Here is a 24,907-nt window from a genome sequence, read left to right as displayed (position 1 = left end):
GGGAATTATTAAATTGGGCAGTGTAATATCAAGCAGTTTAGAAGCACATAAATTTCCAAAAATAGAAAAATGTTCAGCATGTAAATTCAATATTGGTTTCACTATATCATTGCTAAAGCTTCTGTCCAGGCTGATGTTGAAGAACATAAATACTCCAACTAAAATGCTGTGGTATAAAACACAAAATGACATGCTTGGTCAAAAAAACATTACATTTCTGGTTAGAGGCCACTGATTTGTGGTCAGTAATTCCATGTCATGGCTAGGCATACAGTACAGTAGGCATGCAGAGCTAAGATCCAAATGTAAACTGGCCCAAGCAATACAATGAATACAACTTACATTACAACCTGAGTTCCTGTTACATTTTCTTGTGCACAAATAAGAATATCAGTTCACAGTTTGGAAGCTATAGAACTGTTAGGTGGTGACACCAGAGCCGTAACTAGACTATTTGGTGTCCTGTGCCAGAGAGAGCATTGGCGCTCCCCCACCCCCCATTCTTTAAATAGGGACATAAGATAGAGCACCTGAAAAAGGGGCATGGCCTCATGGGGAAGGGCCTGGGAAGAGATAGGGGAGGCCAGGAGCTGCTGGGGATAAAAGAAGAGGAAGCTACAAGTGAGAATGATAATAAACAGGAAAATTGACAGGCCCAAACAGCACCTCCTGTCCTGCGGTGCCCTCTTCCATGGCACTGGTCGCAGTACCCTAGTTACGGCCCTGGGTGACATCATCATTTTAGATAAGGTCCACTTGCCTCAGTTATAGGATAGTAACACACAGCCTATAAAGGGAGGCCTGGAACATTAACGAGCTCATGTAGCGATATGCATACATAAATGGTGCCAAAAAAGCACATTTAGTGCATATAGTAGCTTGAATTGGATGCATCCAGCTTTGACATGGTAGCATACACTCCAGGTTTACGCCAGGAAAAAGTAGTTGTATATGCACCAAGTTAACGCTAGCATAAAAAAAGTATCATATGCACCTGGTTTACGCTAGGAGATGTGGCTTGGCAGTGTAAGTAGTAAATACTAAAGTTACAGTACCCAAAATAGTAGTTTAACGAAAAGTCTTATATATGAGACAGTCTGTCTGTGTCTAGACAGTGTTATTAATAAGTACTGAAGCTTTATTTTACAATGTAAAATACAATTAAATACAGACGCAAATACAAAATAAAAGTATGACGTTCAAATAATTACAAACATATGTTGTCTTAGCTTTTAAAAAGCGACTGGAAAGTTGCTTCTTGCTGTGGACTGAAATTACTGAATGCAAATATCAAATAAATAATGAGAAGAGACTGCAGCATCCACACTGGTCATTTATACGCTCAGCCAAGATACACTCAGCCAATCAGAATTGTTTGCAGATTGTCAACATATTATGTGGGTATTTTGCAATAGGGGACAAGCACCCATTAGATACACATCTCCTAACATGTGCATGTACGTCTGTATGTTAGATTTTATATGAAAATGCATCAGTTTTGCTGGAGGCACTATAATTAATTTAACTTTTTGCAGACTAGAATCTATTAGAACAAACCTATAATATTTGTGCATACACCTCAGTTGATGCTCTTGTTGAGAATCAGTTGAGACCCTGTAAAAACCTCAGTGCTGTGAGGCAGTAATGATAACCATTATACAGTCTGTAAACACTTATCCCATGTGTGAGTACAATGTTGCCGCCCAGATCCACCCATTCAGCTGCAAGTGGGGATATGGCTGGGATGCATGTGACTCTGTATCGCCTCTAGTCTCTTAAAGATGAGTACACTCAGCTACAGAGCATGTGCAATGCTAAAAGTCACAAGATCAGTCTGCAAAGCGGACTGGCGTGTAACTGCATCAGTCTCAGAGTGTGCAAATTGGCACCTGGACAAACCTTGGGGAAGATTTACCAAATCTCGGAGAGAGATAAAGTACCAACCAATCATCTCCTAACTGTCATTTTACAGGCTGTGCTAGAAAAATTACGGAAGCTGATTGGTTGGTATTTTAGCTCTCTCCGCTTTATCTATCTTCAAGATTTGATACATTTCCCCCCCATGTTACTATTTACAGCTTTTTGCCATCAGGACAATCCCTCCATTTTCAGCACAATTTTCAATTACCAAACCCTGTAGGACAACATTGTTTTGCCAAGGTACAAAGGTGCACCTTCTAGATGGATTTACTGCTAACTATAATAAGGGTCACAATGTTTTCAAAACTCCATTGCTCTAACTGAAATATATAAAATGCTCAGATAATATTCTTCATTTATGGCATACTTTCCATCTAGTATTACTTATCACAGTCATGCTTATTCAACGTCATATATATACAGTATGCTTTGTTTATTCTCTCACACTCAGAACTGCATTAATAGGGGATCATCAATTGAAATACTCCCTTTATTTCCCCTCTAGGGAGAATCCTGCACATCGTGCTCAATGTCTCCAGATCCAGCTAATTTACTGAATCTACCAAGCGGCACTAAGGGTGAACCAGGAGACCCTGGCATTGGTATAGTTGGCCTCCCGGTTAGTGGATTTGTTTTGTGGTAATATAATTAGTGAGCCATAGAGGAGATTGTATAATCTTGTTTCTTCTTAGTGGCTGCATTTCCATCCTCTGCTCTATCTAGCTGATACGTTGGGCACAATATCTGCCGACTGTTGAAGGATTGCACATTGGAACATGATAAAAATTAGTGATCAACCAATCTGATGTTAGCAACTATGCTAAAGAAATGATAAGTTCAGTAGGATATATTGGTTGCTATAGGCAACTTCTCCACTGGTTCACTTCTCCACACTTTTCACTACTTCATAAATAGACCCCTAAGTCTGCTGTCACACGGGTGCTTTTTATGCATGTGTAATGTTTATAGTATTTTTATTGCAGCTAGAAAGTCTTACACCTTACATATGTGTATTAAGAAAGCTCAACATTCACAATGTCGACATTCAAAATGTTGATAGGTTTTAAATGCCGATCGAATGTCAACATGAACATTAGGTCAACAAGCAATATGTCAACGTTCACAAATGTTTATATGTTCATAATGTTGAGCTTTAATATGTCGACACCATAATATAACCAATTTTTTGCATATATTATCCTAATCCCTAACAAAAAATTGGGTACACACTACACGATGTGTACCCAGCACGACATTGCATGCGGCAAGTGCCTAGGGCCGATGGACGATGTAGCTAGCGACCCGTGGAAGTGTGCATATCATGCGTACACACTAGACGATGTACTCGATATGTCGCTCCGATCAGTGGGATCTGACGACATATCGTCTAGTGTGTACACAGCTTTACCCTAAACCTAACCCTTAAGACTTATCTTAACCCTAAACTGAAAATAACACAAAAATGTACTGTCGACATTCTGGTGTCATCATGTTAAATGTCGGCATTATGAATATGTCAACTTTTGTCTTGTCCGCCTTCTGTCCATGTCAACATCCAGTGAGGGTCTGCACAGATATAATGCATTTCAATTGGAGATCTTGCTCAAACGCTACTGCCAGGATTTTAAAACCACTGTAGAGACTAAAGTGCCTGTGTCACATGCAGTACTCTCCATTTTACTTGTAGATCATTGATTCCAAGCCTATAAGTGCTTTGACACTATTCTTACTTTTGTCCATAGTTGCCTACCTTTGGCTTCTCCTCCCCGGGAGAAGCCTTGGTAGGAGAAGCAGGTGGGCTATGATGGGGCAGGGCCTGACAGTTTGAGTCATTAAGCCTCGCCCCCTTCACGACAGGTCGCGATTAGCTTCATTTTAAATAGGGGGTGGGGCTAAATTACACGATTCACTGAGAATCACATCATTAAGCCCCACCCCCTACACGGGGACCCGCGATCGCCACGGAAATTCTCCCCATTCTGCCTACTTCACTAGGAAGTGGGCAGAATGCGGGAGAAGTGCCTACCCTTACGGGGGTGCGGCAGGTTACTCGAAAAATCGGGAGCCTCCCACAAACACCTGGAGGGTAGGCATGTATGATGTTGTCACGTCCAAAAGCTTCAACCATAAACAATTCTGCCAGGAATAATATGACTAATGGTGAAATTTATATGGATGTAATATGTTGTTTTTATGTAAAACATATTATTGGCTGTAAGGCACTACTATTAGTGGGAGTGCTATACAACATTGCTGGGCTTTTATAGCCTACATTTTACCTATGCCTATTTGTTCATTTATAGATACATGCACTAAAGGATCATATCAAAATTATTGCAGCATTTTGTTTTTACTTATTTTTTTTATTATTCAGTATGAGAAAATATTATCCAGTTTACAAACATTGCCCCTATTTATTAATGAGTTTTATCACCAAAATGAGTGATAAATGTCACTGTGTATGATAAATGGTGCTCCAGCCAATCAGCTCCCAACTATTATTTTTCTAACAGTTGACAGTTGGGAGCTGATTGGCTGGAGCACCATTTATCATACACAGTGACATTTATCACTCATTTTGGTGGTAAAACTCGTTAATAAATGAGACCCATAGTGTATTGTTCTGTGTGACATTTAGCAATCATTCACACAACATAATTGCTGCATATTGTATGTAAATACTAGTAATTAAACATAATTTTTTTTTCTTGCTTATATTTTACATTTGGGGTAAATTTATCAAGTGGCAATTTTGTAAAATTGCAGCTTTTTAGATGTAATACAAATTGCCAGATTTGTTAAAGCAAAATCACCCAAAAATGGACACAAAACCACAATTTTTCAAACACGATATGCTGCAAATTTGCCATCTCAATTTTTTTCATGTAGAAATTACAAACTGCAGATATATTAATCTATAGTTTCACAAACAGCAGGACCACTCACTGGAAAAAGCACAAGAGAAGGAGGTGGCTGTGACAGTCTAGATAGCTGACTCTGCCTGACAACATTATTAGAAAAAAAAGATTAATGAAAACCCTCCTTTCACTTAAATGCTGGGCTGTCCTACTTAATAGGTCCCCCGAGAGAGCCAGGATCAATGTTAAGTAGAATGGCCCACCACTGAAGGGGAGGGGGGATTCTTTCAAAAACATGATTTAGTTTTTTTTGGGGGGAGGGTTTAACTCCCCTGATGACAGAATAATAAATTCTGGTGGCTTGAGAGCAAAATGCCCAGTAATGTGTGATGCGATGATTTCAAACACAAAAAACAATTGTACAATTGGATATGACACCTTCAAAACATCATTTAGATCAGGGATGGGGCACGTCCAGCACGCGAGCCATGTAATGCCAGTGAAATCATTTGGTCTGGCCTTGCCAAGGCAACTGCAGGCGGGACTTGAAATTCAATAAATCTAGGAGCCTTTTTCTGCTAGCCTCATCTGGCTAACAGGGTACCTAGAGTGGCACCCTGCAGAATCTTCAGGTATTGCTGTAATCACCAGCGATTGTAGCCCCGCCCCCTCAATGTGACATCACGTGTAGGGGTTGTGGCCTGCACCAGGCCCACAATTTATGTTGTAAATATCCAAATGGCCATAGGCAGAAAAAAGGTTCTCCACCCCTGATTTAGCTATAAGTAGAAACTGTAATGATATTTGATTCTTGGTAATTTAGGGTTCACATGTAACAATATTTGTAAAATGACAGATTATAAATATAGATGTATCTAATGTTTTGATTTTTTTATATACTGTATATAATTCTATGAGCTATTATTTAAACTTAATTCCATATTAATACTCCTGTAAGCTTCTTCATGATGTATGGAAACTCTGTGACCTATCCCATACTTATCTTTCAAAAACAGTAAAGTAACAAAATGGTATTTTTCAGTGTAATATAATATTGTTAAGGTGCATACACACATAATGATTTTTTGAACGATTTGTCATTAACGAAAAATCGATCAGTTTCTGAGTTAGAACGATGAACGATAATCGTTCAAGTGCGCTCCCGTTTGTAGTGTGTAGTTCATCGTCCATTTCAGACTGTCCAACATAACGATTTTCATTAAGGGAAGGAACATTTTTCATTCATCGTTGTAAAGATCGTTCATTACACTTCAAAAAATCGTTCACTTTTTCAAGGGAAAATCTGACAGAAAATTTGACAGATAATCTGACAGAAAATCGTTGAGTTACAAAATCGTGACATGTGTATGCACCTTAACACTTTAGTACTTCTAATACACTGATTGTACAGCTGCTAATTATCAGATACCACAATCAGGATACACGTGTGATTTGTCTTCAATTACTATACAGTACCAGTCAAAATCTTGAACACATGTACTCAAACAAGGGTTATTCTATATTTTTACTATTTTATACTAATTGTAAAGTCATCACTATGAATTGTACAGTCACCAACAAAATGTAAACAAGTCAAAACAATCTTATATTTTAGATGCTTATAAGTAGCCATCCTTTGCCTCAGTGACAGGTTTGTGCACTCTTGGCATTCTCTAAATCAACTTCATGGGCTAAATAGGAAACTTTTCCAGCATTCTGGAAGGAGTCCCCATACATATGAGTATTTGGTGGCTGCTTGGCATATAGCTCTTAGAAAGAATGAAGATGTGTTTTGGCTCATTGTCCTGCAGGTAAAACAATAATGGCCCAAAAACCATATGGAATGGCTTGTCATCCAAACATCACCTGTATACACTCCAAGGCCCGTATTCAATTTGAAGCATCAAGTCTGAGGCCGGACTTTTGGCCGTCATCGGAGGTTTTGCCGGCGCAAAGTTATCACGCGCGTCCCTGCGTATCCCCATATTCAATTGCAAATGTGCGAAAACGGGACCCAGCGAATCTGAAATCAGCAATAAAATCAGTCTGTTTTGGGGTCATCAGGCTGACACCCCTGTAAAGATCTCCCGAATAGCCCTGCTAAAGGTATTTGGGGTTTTTAAATGGTCTCAATAGCCGCTATTTAGCGTCTGTCAGCAAGTGGTGAAGAATAGCATTTTGCAATTTTTTTGTTGGAAAAATAAGTATTCCCATCAAATTTGGGGTACATGAAAATGGGTGCAAGCTTATTTTAAAATGTGTAAAGTCAAGCATTAAAAAGCACCAAAAACGCACCTTCAGCAAACACATGCATTCAAAATACACCTCCCCCATACTGGCAGACCTTCCCAAATGCTATTTCGTTAGTTTTTGAATTTGTACCCCCACTTTGATTTTTGAATTTGTACCCCCACTTTGATTTTTTCCACCCACTTTTTCAAAGTACTTTTTTGGGGTGTCCTTTGTGCTTTTTTGTGTTATTTGATGCAGTTAGTGTCAGGTGGGGGGGGGAGGTGTCCAAAAATCTCAAATTTGGACTCGTCAGACCAAAGGACAGATTTCCACTGGTCTGATGACTACTGCCTAGTTAGTCTGTTCTTCTTATACTCTGGTGCTGTTAGTAGGTGATTTCTGAGGCTTGTGATTCTAGTAAATGTATCCTGTGCAGCACAGATGACTCTTCCCTGTGTGATCCTCATGAGAGCCTGTCTATATGGTTTTCACACTGCACTTAAAGAAAAATTTAAATTTGCTCTAATTTTCCAGATTATCTGACTTTCATTTCTTACAGTAATGATGAACTGTTTTGTATCTGTGTTAAATTGAGCTGTTCTTGTCATATTATTTATTAACACAGCCAGAAACAAATGTCCTTCTACCAAATGGAGCTATTTAAGACTCACCTTACCTTGTCATAACTTTAACACAACTGATTGGCATTAAGCACTGCTAATGAAAGCAATTCCACAAAATAACTTTTAAGGCCACACATTCACTATGTCTACTTTTGAAATGATAATTTAGTGGCATATGTATCGGGTTTTAGGCACAAAAGTTCTAATTTTTTATCGCCAACGCTGTTATTAATCAAATTATATACCGCCAAATGTATCAAAAAAACACATGCAGGGACAGGGGCTCTGAAAGGAGCCCGTCCCTGAGATGTGTTAGTACTAGTGAAATGATTGCATTAGTGGCTACTATATCGGATTCCACAGCTCGCTACTGTGCATGCGCGGTCTGCTGACCATACATGTGCAACGGTAATGCCTGGGAGGTTTTTAAAGGAACCCTCTCCTTGTAATTTTTGAGAAATGTAGCTCATAGGCTACAGTGGCTAACACCAACAAATAGCGTTAGCTCCCGGGGACAAAGCTTGGTTAATCTGACTGCTTTGCAGCCCCCATAATACCTATGGGGACTGTAGCTACTGTTGGAAATGGAAGGACCACAGCAGATATCTCCGAAAATGTGAGTTTTCACGGGATATGCCGCAAATATTTAATGATAAATAGGCCCCTTAATCAGGGGCGTAACGGGAACGGTGGGGGGGCACTGGGTCAGTGGGGGAAACCAGCAGTCAACAGGTAGTGACCAGAGATATGCATATGCTGGGTCACCTTACTTAGCGGCTGCAGGGGAAGGAACAGGAGACTCACGGGAGCAGAGAACAGGGAGAAAACAGGAAGACGCTGCTCTTCTCCCCTAACAATGCTGCTTACACCATCCTGAAATGGCAAATGCAGTACTAGCAGGGGAACGAAAAGCTGAGCTTTCCGTTTCTTTATGAATCGCACTCACCATACAAATGTATGGTGATGTGATACATACAGGAGCAAGTGTCCTGCTGGAGAAGTAATAAGATTCTCCAATGGTACCTTGCTCTATGAATCACACAGAGCAGAGAAGTGCCCTGTTTTCAGATAAACAGGATACTTCACTGCTTCATGAATAGACCTCTTTATCTTTTTGTTCACTCTCAGTTCCCCCTCTTTATTGATTCCTCCCCCCAGCGAACCATCTCTGTTCTGGCTGTAACCCTCCAGCTGCTGTCCCTCTCTCCCCATGGCTAACTCTCTCTTCTACTTTAACCCCCCCCTGTGCCCTCCTCCTCTAGCCCACCCATCTGCTAGTCCTGCCTACCCCTCTCATCTGGACCGCCTCCTCTCCTCGTTCTGCCTGCCCCTCTCATCTGGACCGCCTCCTCTCCTCGTCCTGCCTGCCCCTCTCATCTGGACCACTTCCTCTCCTCGTCCTGCCTGCCCCTCTCATCTGGACCACCTCCTCTCCTCGTCCAGCCTGCCACCTCTCATCTGGTACCAGCGAAACGCGTTAGTGGGCTATACAAAAACTCCTGAAGTATTACAAGGAAGCTGTAAAGACCCCTATGGAGCTGGACTGACCAGTCAGATCTAGGAGACAAATTAAACTTTCTAGCTCAGGCCTCCCTGCCTCCTCCCATTGACGTCCCAGCAGAGCAGGCAGCAACGCAGCAGAAGTGTGACTGTTGCAGACAGTGCTGCGTGACTGGGTGCAGGTGGAGCGTCGGGCTCTGGAAGCAGCTTGGGCCCCGTAGCAGCTGCACCCCCTGCACCAACGGTAGTTACATCTATGCCCTTAATCATTGTGGATCAATGTTCTCCACCTTTAAATTTCACTGAAGTTCTAAATGAAAACTACATGTTGGGGGTGCATTTTATTTAAAGAAAACAAACATATTTTTTTGTTTATTAAAATCTTTGTTTTGAAAAGAAATTCATACTGTGCATAGGCATCACTTTCACTATTTATATTTGTCTAAGAAACTCATTTGAAACACTGATACTTTTAGTCAGGTGTGTCCAAACTTCTGACTGGTACTGTATAAAAATAGCTATATAGGATTCACAAGTTTTTAAATGTTTTTACATATGTTTAAGTACACTAATTCTAACTATTTACTAATGTTTAATTTTTCTTTAACAGGGAAAACCTGGTATACCTGGACTTGCGGGGCTCAAAGGTGAAAAGGTAATGTACATGCGTAGTATCTTTTAACGAGTGATATCATTTCTGTATCATACAGCATGATCTTGTTACAAAAGTTGGGGTCAATGGTTTGCTGCAATCAAGGCTCTATCTGTCCGGAGTTTCTCGTAGTGTTTGCATGTGTTTTCGTACTCCAGCTTCCTCCCACAGTCCAAAAACATGATGTAGAATATTGTCTTCTGACACATTATACCCTAGTGTGTGTTATGTAATTTAGAGTGTAAGCTCCTCTGGCAGGGACTTATGTGAGTGATTTAATACAGGGGCGTTTCTACAGAAGAGGGGACCCGTGTACAGTCTCCGACACGGGCCCCCTCCTCTCCGCCCGGCAGCGCACTGAGTTGTAGACTCTGGCCACTAGAATGTGCCCAGAGTTTATAATGTCTGCACAGGTCACCGGAAAAATGGCCGCGGCAGCCATTTTCCCTGTACTGCGCATGCGCAAACGACGGGAAAATGGCCACCGCGGTCATTTTCCAGTCGTTTTAGAGTGCCGGACACCCGCGGCGACATGAGACTCCAGAGAGGTAAGTAATATTATGGGTGTAGGGTTTGCGGTGCGGGGCCCCCCTGGACCCTGGGGCCCATGTTCCCCACACACCCTGCACCCATTATAGATACGCCTCTGATTCAATATTATCTGGGAAGTGCTATGCAATAAAATAGATCTATGAAAATAGATAATAATAAATGAAGACATTTTTTTTTCCCAGTGACGGGTCAGAGTCATTTCTCAATTGTGATCATATACAGATATCTGTTCACGTTGTATATATCTTTCATGTACTGGCCATTTCCAGTTATCTCTCTCAGCTAGGGATTGTGTAAACAGGGGCGTATCTACCCATTGGCCAGGATGGCACTCGCCAGGGGCGCCGACCAAAGGGGGGCGCCACCCGGCTGTGCCACCAGTAGCCATGGGGTGGACAAGTGCCTCGGCCCCACAAGTGTAGGGCAGACCGCAGTGAGAGTGGTTCGCCCTACACAGTTTACAAACACGCAGCCGCCAGCGGCTGTTTGTAATAGCAGCCAGCTAATGAGAGTCAAACAGACTCTGCTGCATCGTCCGCTGAGGGAGCCGGCTGGAGCTCACTAATGAGCTCCGTCTTCCGGCTCCCTCTGCAGCATGTGATGGGAGAGATGTCATGACGTATGATGTCTCTTCCATGCAGGAGAAAAGCTGGCGGGACTGAGCGGACATTGGCGGTCGCATCAGGAGCGAGGATCAGATAAGTTTTTTTTTTGTGTGTGTGTGTAGGGGGAGGCACTGAAATAGGGGGTGGCTGCTACTGGGGGCAAGTTAACGGGGAGTCCACTACCGGGGGCAATTTAGGGGGTTGGCCACTACTGGGGGCACTTTACAGGGGTGGCCACTACTGGGGGCACTGAAATAAGGGGTGGCCGCTAGTGGGGGCACTTTATGGGGAGGGGGTGCCTGCTACTGGGGGCTCTGTATATGGGTGGCCACTACTGGGGACAATTTAGGGGGGTGGCCACTACTGGGGGCACTCTATAGGGGTGGCCACTAATGGGGGCACTCTATAGGGTTGACCACTACTGGGGGCACTGAAATATGGGGTGGCCGCTACTGGGGCACTTTATGGTGGGGGTGCCTGCTACTGGGGGCTCTGTATATGGGTGGCCACTACTGGGGACAATTTAGGGGGGTGGCCACTACTGGGGGCAATGTATAGGGGTGGCCACTACTGGGGGCACTGTATAGGGGTGGCTACTACTGGGGGTAATTTAGGGGGGTGGCCACTACTGGGGGTAATTTATTGGGGTGGCCACTACTGGTGGCACTGTATAGGGGGGACTACTACTGGGGGCACTGTATAGGGGGGCTACTAATGGGGGCAATGCAGCATAGGGGGATTGCTACTGGAGGGTTACTCCTGGGGGCACTGCATAAGGGGAGGGCGCCAGTCCATTACATTGCCAGGGGCGCTTGGATCCCTAGATACAGGAATTTTTTATTTTTTTGCCTTTGCAAAAATATTTTTTGAGATCCCTAGATACACCCCTGTGTAAAGCAGTGTTTCTCAAATCCAGTCTTCACCAACCTCAACAGCTCATGTTTTGAGGAGTTATGTGTACAGCAGTATCTCATGAGCTGTTAGGGGTGATGAGAGATACCTGTGGATTATCACCAGATGATAGACAGCTACAACCACTAGATAAGAGATAAAGGGTGTACTAACCATGTGGAGTACATCCTGCCAGTCACCGCATCTTCACTGATCGCATATGTACTAACATATGCGATCAGTACTACAAAGGACAGCTCTTCCGATAAGAGCTGTCCTTTATGATCAGCGCTGCGTCCTGGACTTCCGGATTAATGACCTGGGAGTCCATCTGCGCATGCGTAGAGTGACGGGGCGGCCGCAGGGCATGATCGGATCCCTTATACCAGAGCGATGCGGTAGAAGCCCATAGACTTCAATAGGGTAACGCTGGCAAAAGCCAGTAGTGAATATGGAAAATGCAGTAAAACCTATGACGTCACACTTAGGGGGTGGGGTTGCCAACTCTGGGAAGTAGAGCATCGTCCCGTAGCGTCCTAACGATGCTCCAGGCAGATCTACAGTAGCGCTACTGGCTGACAGATGTGTCCACATACATCTTACTTTCCTAAACAGCCCTTCTAGTCGTGCCAAGCCGTGGCGTGACTCAGTAGCACCGAGCGTCTTTTCATGTAACTTTTTACCTTCAAATGTATCTTATTGCGATTTGAATAGGACACATACAATCAGGTTCTGTTATTTTAAAATTAAATGCATCATGCCTACTTTCTGTGTGCAACTGCAGGTGTATCTGCATGCAAAATGCTACGTTACAGTGTCACAGCCGCTGACATTATAACATAACATTTTGCATGCAGATACACACGCAGTTGCACACAGAATATAGGCATGATGCATATCATTTTAATTAACAGAGGCTGCTTGCACGAATAAGACACATTTGAAGATAATCAGCTGCACGGAAGGATGCTCGGCACTACCGAATTGCACGGCGCTCGTGTTTAATGCGCCTTGTAGCACATGGAGGTAAGATGTATGTGGAGTGACACATCTGTATATGACTAATATATGAAAGACATGTATATGACCACTAGATGATAGATATCTGTATATGTCTGCTAGGTGAGATATAACTATATGTGTCTCTGAAGATACCTGTGCATGATCACTACTTAGAAGATACCTGTGCTTGATCACTAGGGGCGGGATATACTATAGGCAAAAATGTGGTAAAACCTCAGAAAATGCAGTTTTGGGGGTTTTACCATATTCCCCAAATGTGATGCATATCGGTGCTTCGTCCCGGAAGTTGGCATTACCCAATAAAATCCAATAAAAGATTATGGGCTCTTATCAGGACACTCCCCCTTGGATCCCATCCAATCCTTGGATCCCATCACCCCCTGCATCCCGCGTCCTTCTGCGCATGCGCAGGAGGACGCCAGAGGGACTTCTGGGTGTTAACCCGGAAGACCCTCTTATCCGGAGCCATCGCAAAGGACAGCTCTTATCGGGTATGTACCCGAAGACAGGGGGATGTGCCGCATCGCGGATGCGATGCTTAGTACATCCCGCCCTAGATAAGAGATACCTGTCCATGATCACTAGTTGAGAGATACCTGTACAAGATCACTAGTGGCGTGATACTTGTACATGATCACTATTTGGGAGATACCTGTACATGATTACTAAATTAGGTATACCTGTGTGTTTTCACTAGATGAGAAATTTATCATATCTTAAAGTGAGATAAACTGAAGAAGTTGTTCATAGCAACCAATTAGTTTCTAAGGTATATATTTACTAAAGTTTTTAGAAGTGGAGTTGTTGCCCATAGCTAACCAATCAGATTCTAGCTATTATCTTCTAGAAGGTGCTAGTTAAATGATAAGTAGAATCTGATTGGTTGCTATGGGCAACAACTCCACTTCCAAAAACCTGCACTGTAGTAAATTTACTCTTAAATGTCATCTTTCTAGCATAGCCTGTAAAATGACAGTTAGAAGCTGATTTATCTCTCTCCAAGATATGATAAATCTCCAACTAGATGAGAGATATCTGTACATAGTCGCTAGATTGTAGATACTTGCACATGACTGCTCAAAGAGAGATACCTGTGTATGGTCACTACATAGGAGATACCTGTACATGATTACTTGATGAGAAATACCCGTGCAAGGCCACAATGGGCGGGATACACTAACACTTACCACCAGTCACCGCAATTGTACAGATCACATATGCACTAACATATGCGATCAGTACAGCAAAGGACAGCTCTTCCGATAAGAGCTGTCCTTTGCGATCCCTGCTGCCTTGTGGACTTCCGAGTTTATGACCCGGGAATCCATCTGCACATGCGCAGAGTGACGCAGCGGCCATTGGGCATGCTGGGAGGGATCCGATCGGATCCATCGTAGCAGCGCGATGCGGTAGAAGCACATAGGCTTCTATAGGGTAACGCCAGCAAAAGCTTGCGTTACCCTAAGCAATCAGAGCCCGGCGGCCAGCTGATTGATGCATACGGAAAATGCGGTAAACAGGGGTTTTACCGCATTTTCGGTTTAGTGCATCCTGGCCTATATGAGAGATACCTTTGCACAGAGCCGGATTACCTACACTGAATTAGTGACTTTGTGGTAAAGCATTTTCTTTTTACACCAGTGGATTATGTGCACAGACTGATTATAGCATTTATTTTGTATTTGATATGATGTTCTTTTTAGGGAGATAATGGTGAAAATGGACCAGCTGGGATACCAGTAAGTACAATATTGCATTCGATTTTAATACAGTCTGCTTACAATGGTATCATTGCCAGATTTATAAGTGAATTAACTGCAGGGACTTGAAAGGGATATTAAAGTGTATCATGTTTTCTGGTCCACTGGAATGCAGCACCTCAAAATTGGAATTCTAGTCATAAGGGCTTTCACTTTAAAGGCGCTGGGACTGATGCAGCGTTAGTAAACAAAACGAAGGTAAATTAGTCCAAAAAGAAGTGCTCACTATATATATATATATATATATATATATATATATATATTTATTTATATCTCTCCTCACTTATACAAAGTTGTATACTCCGCATAAGCAACATATGTGTCCAGTTTATGACAAATCATTATCATCAGCAAGTATTTGAAACTGGCCTTTATGCGTATAATTGCTGGCCTGCATAAGCCACATTTGTGTGACTACGCCCTTACTAAACTTTTCCTATATGAGAAAGGCTTTTCTCACCCCTGTTCTGCCTCTCCGGTCAAAAGGTTTAATATGTGCAAAATGCGTGTAATTCCGCATAGGCGCATATGCACATTCTAGGCATGTGCAGTGCAAATGTACACACGATACGCTATGCAAACGAGCATAGTACTCACTCTGCATCAGCGCCATTCTGCCAGAGGGCTAGACAGCGTACACAATGGTGAGGTTTTACAGTTGATTAAGCAAAATGTCTCAGCGCTTTGTCTATCCCACAGGGCTTACCAGGGGAACTGGGGAGCAAAGGATCTTCTGGATCAAAGGGAGAAAAGGTCAGAAATCATTGATTTTCCTATAACTATTTTGCTCAGTTAGAAATATTCTTGACAAAGTATGACATTGTATTTCATACTATTGTAGGGAGAACCTTGCACTATGTGTCCATCTCTCCCAGCTAAACTACCGAACCCTCAGACAGTCTATGCTCCGCCAGGCCAGCCAGGAGCCAAAGGTGACCCAGGAGAACCTGGAATTGGAAAGCCAGGAAAAAACGTGAGTACCATGTACTAACCAAATTACAACAGTAAAAGAAGTAATAGCAGGTATTAGTAGATGATGGAGGCAAAGAGGAAGAATATAGGAGAGGTTGTATTTAAGTACAATGGAAACATAGAGTCTATCTTTTCCATATTGTATTAGTGTGATAGGACAATACAGCTACTGATATATGCGGTATATGAACCATCTACTGCATATCATCAACTAATGATGTTTTATCATGTTTTTTTATGCCTTCATTTCCACTAATTGCATGCTGGCAATTATGTCATATAGGTAATAAGTGTGTGTTAATTACTTTTTTTATTGGCTAAATATCCTCCTAATAATAACAATTATTTGTTATTTGTTTGCTCTAGGGTATACCAGGTGACTCTGGGATAAAAGGTCAGAAGGTAAGTGGGGTCAGAAAGTTATTATATCCCACTATAAGATACTTTATTTGTTTCTTCAGGCTCAGTTAAAACTTTCTGTTGTGCTTGACTATACAGGGCGAGTCTGGTAATCAAGGGGATCCTGGTGTTTCTGGGGAGGCAGGTGTTCCAGGTTTGCCAGGTGAACAAGGATTCCAGGGGCCTATTGGATTCAAAGGAGAGAAGGTGAGAGTATGATGTAAAGGAGATTTTAAATGGGTGTGGTATGTTATGTCGGCATTCAGAATCATAGGCGTGAGCACAGGGGGTGCCTAGTATGCACAGGTACACCCTAATCCTGAGGGCCAGATCGCCACGGCGACTATATTTTGTTGCCTTGTAACAAGATTTTTCAGGGAGGGAGGATTGGAGGAAGCAGTTCCCCAGCAGAGATTCGTGGTTGGCCATTTCACAGGAGTGCATGCGCTGACAGTATCTCCTACGCTGACTTCCACCTGCGGTGATACCTGCTCTCTCTTCTGACCCTGCTGCATAGAACTCCAGTAAGAGGTTCTATGTATGGCCCGGGGATTGCGACTGCAGAGGGTAGCGATGTGGCCACTGGGCACGTGGGGGGAGGGGGTGAGGCTAGTGGTGTGGGCTTCTTTTGCCCACGTTTTTTTTGGCTGCGGAGGGATGGTAAGCTTGGGGGCTCTGGTCAAGTAATATGTTCGCAGGGCAGGGGGGTGTAAGCTGCTCTGTATAATGTATCCGGGGTCGTTTTGCCCAAGGGTTGGGGTGGGTTAGCTACTCAGTAATGTGTCCAGCGGGGGGGGGGGGGTGTTTCACCCAAAGGGAGGGGTGGGTTAGCTACTCAGTAATGTGTCTGCAGGGGGGGGGGAATGTTTTGCCCAAGTGGGACAGGTGGGGTAGATGCCCAGTAATGTGTCTACGGGGGGGTGCGGGGCTTGTTTGCCCGGGGATGGTTGGTCTGGGGTGTAACTCCTTTACTGGTGTGGCCATGGGAGTTGGTTACCCGGGGTGTAGGTGCTCAGCTTTGGTGCAATGGGGGTGGGGGAGTAGTACTTTCTGACACCATTGTTATATGTACAAATCTGGTCCGTTATTACTGGAGGGGAGCTGTGCAGAGCTATGAGGAGGCCCCTCCATTCAACTGCAGCCATTTTGTTGACTAATACAGTGTGTGTGGCAGCTGAATAACACACAGAGCTAAGTTTCTCATTCCTGTAATTATTTAATAATTAAATCTCCTGCACCTTTCACCTTGGTTATATATTTCAGTTCAAAAACTATAATGTATATTTTTATTATTTATTATTATATCTAGTCAGGGTCTGTTATTTATAAGGAGGGGGAAAGTGGAGCATGGAGTAGGGGGTGCACAACCTAATGTAATATGCTGCACACACCTATGTTCAGAATGTTGACACCAAAATGTTGACATGATCTGAATGTCAACATTCAGAATGATGATATGGACGTTGTGTCGACATGTGACATGACGACATGCACAATATTGATGTGGTTATAATGTAGACATTAATAGCAAAAAGTTAGTTCCATCCGAAAACAAATTGTTCTTATTCCTGGGCATCCTTAAATACTGTTTATTTCACAATTACAAAATGACCTACAGTAGCTGGTTGCTAAGGCATGCTATTGTTTTCACCTATCATTCTAACTCCCTGCTACATGCTCCTTCCTCCTCATCTACCCCATCTGTGTCAAACCTATTTGTCTTCCCCTCCCTTTTAGAATGTAAGCTCTTACGAGCAGGGCCGCTTGTCTACAACTTGTTTATGTAAGGCGCTGCGGAACATTTGTGGCGCCATATAAATAAATAATAATAATTATTATTTCTTCAGTCTTTCACATAGATCACCCAAATATAATCGAGTGCAATTATGGTATTGTTTCTGAAACCTTGTTGCAGCAGTGCTTAGTTATCAAAGTCAATAGTGCATATTTTTAAATGTCAGTAACCTGATATGGGAATATAGAAAAACAGGGAATATAACCAGGAGGAGGCAGGAAGTCATTTACCTTAGCTGTGATAAAATAAGGAATAGCACTACTATTCCACATTTACCTATTATTGGTAAAGAGTTATAAAGACTTTATTATTAAAGTGAGGTAAGTTTAACAATAATTATTAAATTGACTAAACCAATTTAACTCGAACCTGAAGTAAGACAAGGAGATATGACTGGAGCACCAAGACACAGATTTAGTAATTGTAATCATAAGACAAGAATGAGTGATCAAAGAAAGCATTGCAGCTAATCGACTCCAGCCAAAACACAATGTTACCAAATGGGGCTTCTGTACATCCACAATGCTACATGAGTTGTGGAGAACCCACCTCCCCTTAACTAGCACAGTTTGGGCCCTGCCACAAAGAATATCCCAAGGTCCCTCCACACAAGTGGTGACAACCACAGCCACCTCTTGCACCACCTGTGGCTGCTAAGAAAAATGTTTTCTTGTCAACAGCTAAAAAAAACAGTACTGAAGCATGCTACACATGAAATATGCACTCTGTCTAGACAAATGCCCAATCCAAACATATATAATTGGGCACTGAACCACGCAACCATGTCCTATGCCACAAACTAGGACACTTCAACATTCACCTACCATTTATCTACCAACCTATAGTGTCCATGACTGCACCTCTCTATAAAAACTCTTGCAAACCCAAGTTGACACCAGATCAATGTACTAAATGGGGTCAAACCTCCACCATTGGCCCCCTGCTGAGAAAACATTGCAGCCAATCAGCTCCAACCATACACAATATAATACAATAGCGGTGGACATATGCCCCCCAACACAGTCTGAGTTACTGATGCATTTCTATTCAGTTTGCAATTTCATTAGAGCCATCTAAAGATATGCCCTATTTTGTATCATACCTAAGTGTTATAGGGACTTATGCACAGTTGAATGCATATAACAATAAATAAGTCTGGCACTTATTCAATGCTGAAGAAGTAACATCATCCTGTTGCCATTCATGGGAAATATTGTCCCAAATTGTAAACCAAGAAATATGACGGCATTCCGACTCTGTAGAGAAGTGAAGAGATGTGAACTTTATTCCAGCCTTTTAGCGTTACCACACTTTCATCAGGGAACAGTTCAGTGCAAATCTTGCATGTGTTCGATCTGTGCATGCGTCATACACAACTACAGGAGATGCAGAATTGTACACAAACTCATTACATCTCCACTTGCAACTGAAAGGGCATAACTAGCTGTAATGGGGCATTCTAACATGGTTCCCTGTGCACAATTCTGACTAACTTGCATTCAACTCTGCATTAGGCCCATAATGTACAACTGTTGGATCAAACTATTATATAAAAAAACATCATGCTTTTACTTGATTATGTTTGGGTGACTGGTAAAAATATATTGTTTTATTGTAATAATTATTTTCTAATAAATATTATTGTTACACTTATTTTAATAGTATTTTTTTTAGGGGTAATAATAGACAAATGATAGCAATATTAGTATTCTCCTACATGTTTCTAGTTTAGGGTTCCCCAGTGAAAATAACTTATTTTACAATTGAATCTGTATTTGACCTTAGCTGTGAGGAGTGTTACACTCCACATCTCCCCTGCTGCAGGGGAGGGGAGCCAGAGCCATAACAGGGCTAAATAGCGCCCTGTGCCAGTGAGTGCAATGCTGACAGGAGCATCCTGAGGACGCTCAAATCAGCGGCACAGACTGCAGGATGACTGTCAGGGGCATCTAAAGGACACTCCTGCTGTGCTGGTGACTATTATTATAGGCACCCTGCTAGCCAGAAGCAAGGGAAGTGGGGAGGCAATAATGCTGCCCACAGAGCACTGTGCTCCGGCACTGGTCGCATAGCCCTAGTTACGGCCCTGAGGGGAGCATTAGAACTGCAAATATTATTTTTCTTGTGAGAGAGGGAAGCAGCCCTCTCATAGAAGTAGCTGAGGACTTCCATTTACTCAGCACCAGCAGGTATACATTTCTAGTATTGCAAATATACTTACCTGTAATGTTCATCTGTGGCTGTGTAAGCCCATAAAACAGTACTCGTGTGGACATTCCCATTATAGGTTAGCAGCCTGTGGAGACTAGACACAGTTTTGTATCTTTGCCTTCTGTTTGGCCAGGTACCAGTAAGTGTTGTGTTAGCAATTTTTAACACTAGTGTAAACACATGTAAAACATAAAAACAAGTCTGAAATGAGGTTTATACTAGAGTGTTGCTCCTGTTTTGCATGCTTGCTGTAGTGTAGCCTTTCACAGTTCATTTACCCACGGGAAACAACATGTGTTCCAAAAAATGGAATCAAGCAGAAACCTTCCACGGCAGTAGGAAATGCTAGTAACAGCAATAATGGGTAACCATTTACAACTATTTTGGTGGTTATAATGCCTTGTTAATTATGGGCTTTGTCATATATACTGTATGTTATTTAAAAAACATGCAATAACTATTACAGAGATATAATATTTTGACTGTGAAGTATCACTAACCAGAAATGTTCTTGCATACAGGGAGATGCCTGTAGCTCCTGTCCAGTATCTCTGGATAAACTCTCTGGTGCTATTGGTATACCCGGAAACCCAGGAGCTAAGGGAGACCAGGGACCTCCAGGAGTGGGACAGACAGGAAGACCGGTGAGCAACATTTTGATATATATTGCTGTCTGTTATCTCATTGACCTTCTCCCTAACCATTCTGTCTGTCTTCAGGGCCAACCTGGTCTAGCTGGAGTTCAGGGGCCACCAGGAATTAAGGGTGACCAGGTAAGTGAAGGAAACTGACCTCCTATTTTTATATCTGGTTGTTGAGCAAGCAAAATCAATTCCATAAAATTGTCTATTAGTATATTAGGCACGGCAATATCAGGTCAAGTCCTCTCTGCATCCCTGTACATGTCAGTCTAAGAACATGCCATTCTCCATTATCATATAGATGCTAATATTAACACTTTACTCTTAATAGCTTCAGTACTTTGAAATATTCGCAAGAAGCAAATAAGCACATTGGGCTGGAAATAGATAATATAGTTGACTTTTAAGAGATAAGTTTTAGGACATTCTTTGATTGTTGACATTCAGGAAGTTGACATTCTGAGAATATCGACATTATAAGTGTTGACAAAATGATGACACATGAAGTTAGGGTTAGGGGTAAGCCACAATTATAGTTAGGCTGCAATTAGGCTAAAATAGGAGTCTCAAAATTATGACATTCATTCATAATGTCGACATAATGAACAGGTTGACATTATGTCAGTGTCAATATTGTGAATGTCAACATCTTGAATGTTGACATTTCATGACATATCCCTTTGATTCAATGACAGTAGCGTTTGAGTGAGGCAGCCCATTAGGATATGCTAGGGTGGGATTTGTAGGATTCTTATTGCCAGGAAGAAGGGCTCTTTCTATTTACTACTGGAGTTTCCTGCCCTCCCTTGTGTGTTGCTTGTGGTGTGTGTGTTGTGGTTTTATTTTTGTGTTTCCTGTTGCCCATTTTGGCCGTTTTGGTGTTTAGTGGGAAAGCATTGCTTAGTTATTTGTAAGACTGTGAGGCACCTTCCCCTTTGATGTGAGAAGAGGGGCCCTACTCATGTGAGGGGACTTACAGCATGTTCACGGAGAATGCTTGATCTGGCCCATTAAGGTGAGGTGGTTATTATCACAGTCTAGTTCCATGGCAAAGGTATGTCTTACTTTCTAAGAAAAGAAGCGGTATAAGTCACACCAGAGATTTTATTTAAATTCAATCCATATAACTAAACTAGAGAAAAATAAACAGTATTATAAGTATTCAGGGATAGCCTGACCATTACTCTGACTACGCTGGTGCGTAGAACGCTGGCCAGCAGATGGCGCCAAGCCACTAGGAACACATGCTCCCTGCTGTCAGCCACACGCTGGACTCAAAGAAGTCAGGACAGGGGTGAAAGGTTTGCACCAGGGCTAGGAACAGTTAGTTAGATGGGTCTGTGCAGCCCCCCTCCCCAGGGCCTGACGCCTAGGCGTTTGTGCTGGCGTTGCTCCCTCCCCGGAGACCAAACTCATTCCTTGGACCCTCTCTGCTGGGATATACCTATTGTGAAACTGTGCAGAGAGGCTGAGCCCATCACATCCCGAGTGTGGCCCCAGCTGAGCCGCAGAATGAGCTCCCCCAGGACCCTACTACTATTATGCTATTATTAAAAAAACTGTATACTAGAACAAATATGATATAGTGCAATGTAGTATATTTATTTATTGAATATTTCTCCTTCATCTACTAGGGGACACTGGAGTCTCAGTACAGTGGGGTATAGGAGTGGGTTAACCGGGAGCTGGCACCTTAAAACAAACTAACAGTTTGTTTTAAGGAGCTGGACGTTTGTCTCCCGTTTAGGGCTTATTTTAAGAAAAGAAATGACCTCCAATCAGCAGGAAGACGGACAGGCAGCCCACTGCCCCTGCCTGTCTACACCGCTGGATGCTGCCGGGGGAGACCTCAACGCTGCTGCACAAAAGTTTGCACTGAGGTCTCCTGCTACAGAGACCTCAGTCTCTGGGGAGCCCAGATACGCGCTCTATACAGTGCTTGTTGCGGGTTCCCACAGCACATGCCCGCCGCTGGCAGCATAGGCAGGGTCAAGGTTAGTGTCAGCTGGCTCCCTGGTTAGCAGAGGAGCCAGGACATTATAATAGGCGGGCATTCCACAGTGTTGCCGCTTGCCCGGAAAGCGCCATAGCGCCGGGGGGCGGAGCTTAAGTTTTTTCTTCTGCTTCTGCCTCCCATCAGCCTCAGCGCTTCTACAGAACGCTGAGGGGCAATTTTGGAGCACTCTTAAGTGGAGGAGCAGGCTGTGTCTGGAGTCAGGCTAGTACTCAGTTATCAGCTCTTGCTATTATTGTTACAGCGTTATTCAACAGCGCTGTACAGTGCATTGCTTATCCCCCTCTGTGCCCCTCTCAGTCAGTCATAGGTGTGATTGTAATTAATACTGTCGTTTTTTTCTATCTCTGTGTGTGTGTGTGTGTGTGTGTGGTAACAGTACACTTCAGGATGTCTACCAAGGGGTCAAAAGCAGCCCAAAAGTCCTTTTCCTGCAAGACTTGTGGGGAAAAATTCACACAGGAACAGCCTAATGCTTCCTTACTGTGTGATAATTGCATGTCTCAGCCTCAGGACTCTGTTAATGTGAGCCAGCCTATGTGGTCAGATCAATTAGCATCAGTTATATCTAACCTGTCATCTGAGTTGGAAGCAGCTCGCAGGGACAGGGAGAGGCTAAATCAGACAGCAGCTGAACCAGATTGGGCTCGATCTCTAGCAAGATCGGTAGAGGGTCTTACAAAAGCAATGTCCCAGGCACCCTCTGCATCTACTCAGGTCCTTAGTAAGAGGTTGATTCATAATCCCCTACATTGGGATGAATCAGAGGAAAAGGATGTTCAGGACCAAGAGGAGGGTGAAGTGCAGGAGGAGGAGGTTCAGATTACTGAGGAATTTGAACCTGCATCACAGGGTGTAGAGGCCATAATTACAACAGTACGCCAGGTGTTACATGTGGAGGAGGTAGAGGTAACTGCAAAACCGTCTATTTTTGGTAAAAGGGTTAAGCAGTCCATTACCTTTCCAGCATCGGAGGAGCTGAATGATATTCTCTCTATTGCATGGAAACATCCAGATAAGAGATTTCAAATGAACAAGAAATATCTATCTTATTACCCCTTTCCGCAGGACAGTAGGAGATTGTATGAAACTCCTCCTGCGGTAGACCCATCAGTAGCCCGTCTTTCTAAAAAGACAGTACTTCCAGTGCCGATTGCTGTTGCTTTAAAAGAGACCTTGGACAGGAAGCTGGAACAGACATTAAAATCCCTATACACTGTAGCAGGGGTTTTGATGCATCCAGCTCAAGTCTGCTGCTGGGTGAACAAAGCCATTGAGAATTGGGCTTTGCAGCTAGCGGAAGGGATTAGGTCCGGTGCACAACCCGATGACCTCATTCAGTTAGCTGATCAGATTGCAGAATCAGCTGCATTCCTGGGGGAAGCGTCTAAGGACATTTGCAGTCTATCCGCCAGATCTTCAGCATTGGCTGTGTCAGCTAGAAGGGCTCTGTGGTTGCATCAGTGGCAAGCAGACACAGAGTCTAAGAGAGCGGTCGAGGCCCTCCCTTTTATGGGGGAGGTTCTTTTCGGCTCGGAATTAGATAAGTGGATCTCACAAGCTACAGGTGGAAAGTTCACTTATTTACCATCTGCTACCCCTCCTCCTACCAAAAGACCCTCGGCAGGTCCGTCCTTTCATGCCTCAGGGAGATTTAGAGGGCGTGCCAGAGGAAGCCCGGCTTTCTCCAGGGGTACCAGAGGCCAGGGTAGAACATTGTCATCAGCTGCCTCCAGCTCACTGCAGGATAAAGCAGCTGCAAAGCCTACCGCATGACGTTCTCCCTTCTCATTTGGGGGACCCCAGAGTAGGGGCTCGGCTCCTACGTTTCAAGGACATTTGGAACCAGTCTTGTCAGGATGCCTGGGTTCGGGATGTCATTGTTCAGGGACTAAAGCTGGATTTCAGGATACAGCCTCCCTCTTGTTTTTTCAAGACCGGTTTATCTCAGGTTGCAGAAAAACGAGTAGCTATCCAGGAGGCAATACAAAAACTGTTATTGTCTCAGGTAATAGTGAAGGTTCCATACCACCAGAAATGTCAAGGGTTTTATTCCAGATTGTTCGTAGTGCCCAAGCTGGACGGCTCCATGAGGTCCATTCTCAATCTCAAGGAATTAAACCCTTATCTGCGAGTCTTCAGATTCAAAATGGAATCTCTCCAATCCGTGATTGCGAGTCTCGAGAAAGACGAGTTTTTAGTGTCCCTCGACACCATATACCGATATGGCCCCCTCATCAGGTTATTCTTCGTTTTGCA

At 43.2% G+C, this 24,907-nt stretch overlaps 1 protein-coding gene across 7 annotated transcripts in view; it reads left to right on the top strand.

Moving 5' to 3' along the window:
- The window catches only part of COL16A1 (collagen type XVI alpha 1 chain), a 194,917-nt gene that overhangs the window by 91,940 nt on the left and 78,070 nt on the right, over positions 1-24,907 (top strand). For all 7 annotated transcript variants that reach the window (XM_088462141.1, XM_088462137.1, XM_088462143.1 and 4 more), the window contains exons 25-33: positions 2,426-2,539; positions 9,744-9,788; positions 14,560-14,595; positions 15,316-15,369; positions 15,458-15,589; positions 15,955-15,990; positions 16,087-16,194; positions 20,515-20,637; positions 20,713-20,766. In XM_088462141.1, coding sequence (XP_088318267.1) covers positions 2,426-2,539; positions 9,744-9,788; positions 14,560-14,595; positions 15,316-15,369; positions 15,458-15,589; positions 15,955-15,990; positions 16,087-16,194; positions 20,515-20,637; positions 20,713-20,766 — 702 coding nt within the window. The remainder of the gene's footprint in view (positions 1-2,425; positions 2,540-9,743; positions 9,789-14,559; positions 14,596-15,315; positions 15,370-15,457; positions 15,590-15,954; positions 15,991-16,086; positions 16,195-20,514; positions 20,638-20,712; positions 20,767-24,907) is intronic.

This window comes from Taudactylus pleione, unplaced genomic scaffold, assembly GCF_031769625.1.
Source record: "Taudactylus pleione unplaced genomic scaffold, aTauple2 ptg001153l, whole genome shotgun sequence".
Classification (NCBI taxonomy): Eukaryota; Metazoa; Chordata; class Amphibia; order Anura; family Myobatrachidae; genus Taudactylus; species Taudactylus pleione.
The sequence above is the reverse complement of the archived record's forward strand: the minus strand, read 5'-3'. Positions and strand labels throughout refer to the sequence as shown.